Source organism: Guillardia theta (assembly GCF_000315625.1).
Source record: "Guillardia theta CCMP2712 unplaced genomic scaffold GUITHscaffold_188, whole genome shotgun sequence".
In the NCBI taxonomy this organism is placed as follows: Eukaryota; class Cryptophyceae; order Pyrenomonadales; family Geminigeraceae; genus Guillardia; species Guillardia theta.
This window is the reverse complement of record NW_005434488.1, coordinates 50,165-54,456: the sequence shown is the minus strand read 5'-3', so window position 1 is coordinate 54,456 and position 4,292 is coordinate 50,165. Positions and strand designations below refer to the sequence as shown.

General features: G+C 54.4%; 2 protein-coding genes across 2 annotated transcripts in view; one reads left to right on the top strand and one right to left on the bottom strand.

Annotated features, from left to right (window-relative positions):
* GUITHDRAFT_148066 (hypothetical protein) overlaps window positions 1-841 on the top strand; it is a gene marked incomplete at both ends in the record, with an annotated part of 1,171 nt that extends 330 nt beyond the window's left edge. Inside the window, 3 exons of the mRNA XM_005820148.1 lie at window positions 82-484; window positions 549-676; window positions 839-841. Of these exons, the coding sequence (XP_005820205.1) occupies window positions 82-484; window positions 549-676; window positions 839-841 (534 nt within the window). The remainder of the gene's footprint in view (window positions 1-81; window positions 485-548; window positions 677-838) is intronic.
* Window positions 842-3,491: 2,650 nt separating this feature from the next.
* Window positions 3,492-4,163, bottom strand: GUITHDRAFT_81647 (hypothetical protein; the record flags this gene model as incomplete). The annotated part of the gene is made up of 1 exon (XM_005820147.1): window positions 3,492-4,163. A coding segment is annotated over one exon (672 nt), but the record flags the coding sequence as incomplete, so codon positions are not given.
* Between the last annotated feature and the right edge of the window lie 129 nt (window positions 4,164-4,292).

Here is a 4,292-nt window from a genome sequence, read left to right as displayed (position 1 = left end):
TCTATCCCTCTATCCCTCTCTCTCTCCCTCCCTCTATCCCTCTCTCCCTCCCTCGCGCTTGTTCATGACGGAGCTGTGCAGGGGATTTCTCTGACCGCCCTCAAGAACGCGTGCAAGGCTCTTGGCCTTAGCAAGTGGCCTTACTCAAGAAACAGGAAGACGAGCGTGCCGGGCGCGAGTGCCACGTCAGAGGTCACCCGGCAAGACGGGCAGTCAGGGGACTCAGACAGGTCAGAGGGCTCGTACCCGCTGTACCCAGTAGAAGCCTCCTCCTCCCGTACTCCACCTGGCGTCTACTCCAGCTCTGATGCGAAGCCCGAGGGGGGAGCAGGCGCAAACCTCGCATACCCCAGCAGGGCAGGCTGCAGCTGGACTGGTGCTGAGGGCACAGTGGAAGGGCAAGTGCAAGGAGGGAAGGCAGGGGCTCCCTCCCTCTCTTCGGAGCTGGGAAGCAGCCACGTCGGAAGCAGCGCCGCGACCCAAGGTGAGAGCAAGAGAGACTGAGAGTCTCGCTGCTGCTCCCCTGCTGACTTGTTGTGTGACTTCAGTCTTGACGTTGCAAGTCGGAGGAAGAGGAGGGCAGGGTATATCGGAGAGTGAATGGATCCGATGGTACATGAGCTGCCCGATAGAAGACGATCAGTCTTCAGCTCAGGCTGATCTGCCGCGGGAGGAGGTACAAAGTATCATGAAGCTGAGCTCGACAGGGCAGGAGGGAGAGGCTGGCGGCGAGTCTTGTGGGTGGGGCGGAGGAAGCAGGAGTCCTGACAGCCCGTCGAAGAGTCCTTATGGCGGCAAAGCAAGCTCCGACGTACAACGTGATTGTGATTGTTAACAGTAAGTCCCTGTGACAAGTGAGAATGAAACCGTAGATTCAAGTTGAGTCTGAGTGAAGACATGATAGTAACTACGCATGACGGTGCCAGTGGCACGACCGTCGGACTGAGACCCGGCGGTGTGACAGTGCCGCGGCCCTCAGCCGCCGGGCCGGGCAAGGTTCACCGTCACGCTGGCCCATCTTGCTGACACCGGGCCCCGGGCCGCGGGCCGGGCCCCCGGGCGCGGCCTTCGGAAGTTCAACGGTCAGCCGAGCTGAGGTTGAAGCCGGAGTGTTGTACGAGGCTGACGGAGCAAACTTGTACTATGCCAAACAGACAGGCAGACTGCAACAAGACAGACAGACAGGTTTTGCTCAAGACCAGTTTCAAGTCAGTCCGATCATGGCACACGAAACCACAATTGAGGAGCACATGAGAGATAGACTGTACTGGCAGATATGAGAGGCTCGGACCTTCGCAAGACGGCTAGGAAGGCCTCCTCTTCGTCACATTGTGACACGTACTACATTGCCGCCTCGAAACACGTAAGGGTGTTTACAGGAGAGTTTTGTTAACTCGGCGCTATCTGACTGCGGCCCACAATGTATCGCTCCCCAGTCCAAGCATCCATGGATGAAGGTCTCTCGGCAAGTCAGCCATGATCAGTACAAGTACATGCACTTTCGCTTTCCGAGATGAAGATTCCAACGACCAGCATATGATGTTGCACAACAGAACAGGATAGCTTTGTTGCTTCAAGCTGTGATACTGATATATCTCGTGCAACACTTGTAAGGTGTTGACCAGCAAGTTTCTTCGACTCTTCCTACTGAACAGCTCAGAGGCTGTAACGGTATCTGATTGACCAATTCGATTCCCTGGATACCTGAAGTCTCAGTAAGGTTTGCAGCAGAAGAGATTATCAAAAGCTCGCTTGCACCTTGAGGAATGAAGCAACCAACTTGCATGAGACCTCGTTGAATATGTCCCTTGCTATGGAGATGTGGGAGAGATGAGATCGCATGTTAGCATCGCGATTGCGAGCAGAGTAACAAGAAACAGAGCGTCTCGGGTGTTGCTTCAGCGATGATGGGAAACAACAAGCTCATGCTGGAGAGCATGTAGCGAATGATTTGCTCCTTGATAGCGTCTTGGAGCCCATGTTGAGATGTTGTAATCTGTCTGCAAGGGACACGCATAGGTTCCGTCTGAGCAATGCAGTGAAGCCGGAAGACCGCGGCGGAGTTGAACACTGCGCTCGACCAAGGCATGCGGGCGTTTTCTCCAGAGCTTACTATGGAGGGCTCGGAGAGAAAGCGGGTGACTGGAGATGACAGAGCTGATTGTGCTGATAAGTTCTGTTTGAGCTCGAGAGGATGATGTGGGCTACAAGACTGACGGGGAGCGGGACCGGTGAACGTGAACGCGCCGGCTACAAGTAGCAGCAGCCATTTTCCTCGAGATACTTAGTCCAGATAGACGCTGAGGGAGAGAAGCTACTTATGTCAGCCGGATCCAACTCCTCGAGCGGCAGCTGTTTTTGAGCAAACATTTTATCTGATATGACAAACAGCAGGAAACAACTGCGAATTGAAATATGGTCCAGCGTCGGCGGATTAGATTGAAAGATCTCGTTTACAATCTCCGCCTGCAGACAAGTCAGCAGGGAGACATAAAGACTTGTTCAAAGTTACCTTTGCTTATCATCACAATCTGATCCAACTTCCCTCTCTTCGAGTTTCTCACTAGACTTCTCACTGTGCTCGTTGGGTCAGACTCTGAGGAGGAGGAGTATCTGAGACAAGCTCGCTCGAAGGTTCTGCGATAGTCTATCTCCTTCCTCCCGGCCATCTCGTTTAAACTCTCGTAGAAGTACCTCGAGAACGTTATTGCCGTTGTGTCCCTCACCTTCCCTTCCCAGCAAACCACGTTGCGCACCCCCAGCTCGAAGAGGCGCCTCCCCATCCCGTAGGACTGGCACGCGTTCAGTACGACGCACTCGACGGACGTCTGGGTTGGGCCTCCGTCCACGTGCAGAGCGATGACGTCTGCCACTTCCTCGGGGGACTTGAGGTCGAACTCGGACTTAGAGCCATCTTTCAGCCACCAGAAGCCGTTCTTGCTGTCCCCATGCCCGGACAGATGCACCACCCTGATCTCCGACGAGTCGCACGCCCCCATCTGACGCACAAAGCTCTCAAACGTCGGCTGCGGGTGCATGCGGAGGTCGAACATGGCGCCGAGCGACGAGTCTTGCATGATGCTGGCTTCCTCATATGGGTCGATGCTCTCGAGCTCCTGTGCCAGCAAGAGATCCAGCGCCTCGTCGTCTCTGTTGTTGTTCCACGCGTCTCCGATCTTCGACTTGAGTGTTAATGGGTTGACGTGACGTTTCACAAAGAAGGCGAGTACCCCCCACTTGTTGGACCCTCGCTTCCTCCCGGGCTCGGCTTTTTCAGCCTTGAACGTGCTTTTCCTTTCAGAAAGCGTCTGAGCTGCTTTCTCGGGATCATCAAACACTTGCTTGAACATGTGCAGCATCTCCTCCGCGTCTTCGAATCGATCTCCCGCCTCTTTCTTCAACGCTGTCTTCAGAAACAAGTTCATCGCAGCTCCGCAGCCCGGGATGTAGGCAAACGGCTTTCTGCGAATAGCCGTGAAGAGCTCGAGCACGTTGTGAGAGAAGAAAGGCTTCTTCCCAGCTGTCATCTCGTAGATGACTACCCCAGCTGACCACACGTCAACTCTTGCGTCGAGCTGGGAGTCTCCTCTGCACTGCTCGGGGCTGAAGTAGTGCAGGGTACCGATGTAGTTGCCGGTGTAGGTCATGGTGTGATCCAGGTTCTCGTGCTTCGAAGCTCCGAAGTCTATCAGCGTGACTCGCTGGATGTCGTTACCTGAGAAGGTGCAGATGATGTTGGACGGCTTGAGGTCGCGATGCAGGATAGATAACTTGTGCAGTGCGCAGAGACCAAGGAGAAGCTGGGAACCGATCTCATATACCACATCCCTAGTGAGACGTCGACCTTCCCCCTCCTCTGAAGTCTCTATCAAGTCCTTCAGAGACTCTCCTTCCACAAATTCCATGACGATAGCGAACGGCTGCAGCAAGCACTCGAACACTTTAACGATGTTGGGATGTCGGAGCTGCTCAAGGGTTTTCAGGTTCTGATACTCCCGCTCGTCTGGCTTGTCGCAAACCTTAACAGCAAACATGGCCAAGGAGCCTTGCTCTCTCTGACAGAGGTATACCGATCCCTGCCCTCCTCTTCCAATAACTGCATGCACCTTGAATCCTGGTATTCTCACGCTCGAAATGTCGGGCCTGTCTGATCTCTCATACATTTTGATGCAGAACCTGATGTCATTCTTGCGAGGGAACGTGTAGTATCGCACAACTTCTTCGAGGTCAAGCTCCTCCAAGCTAGTCGCTGATCTTGCTTCCAAGAGGAGCTCTAGCCTTGCCCGCACGTG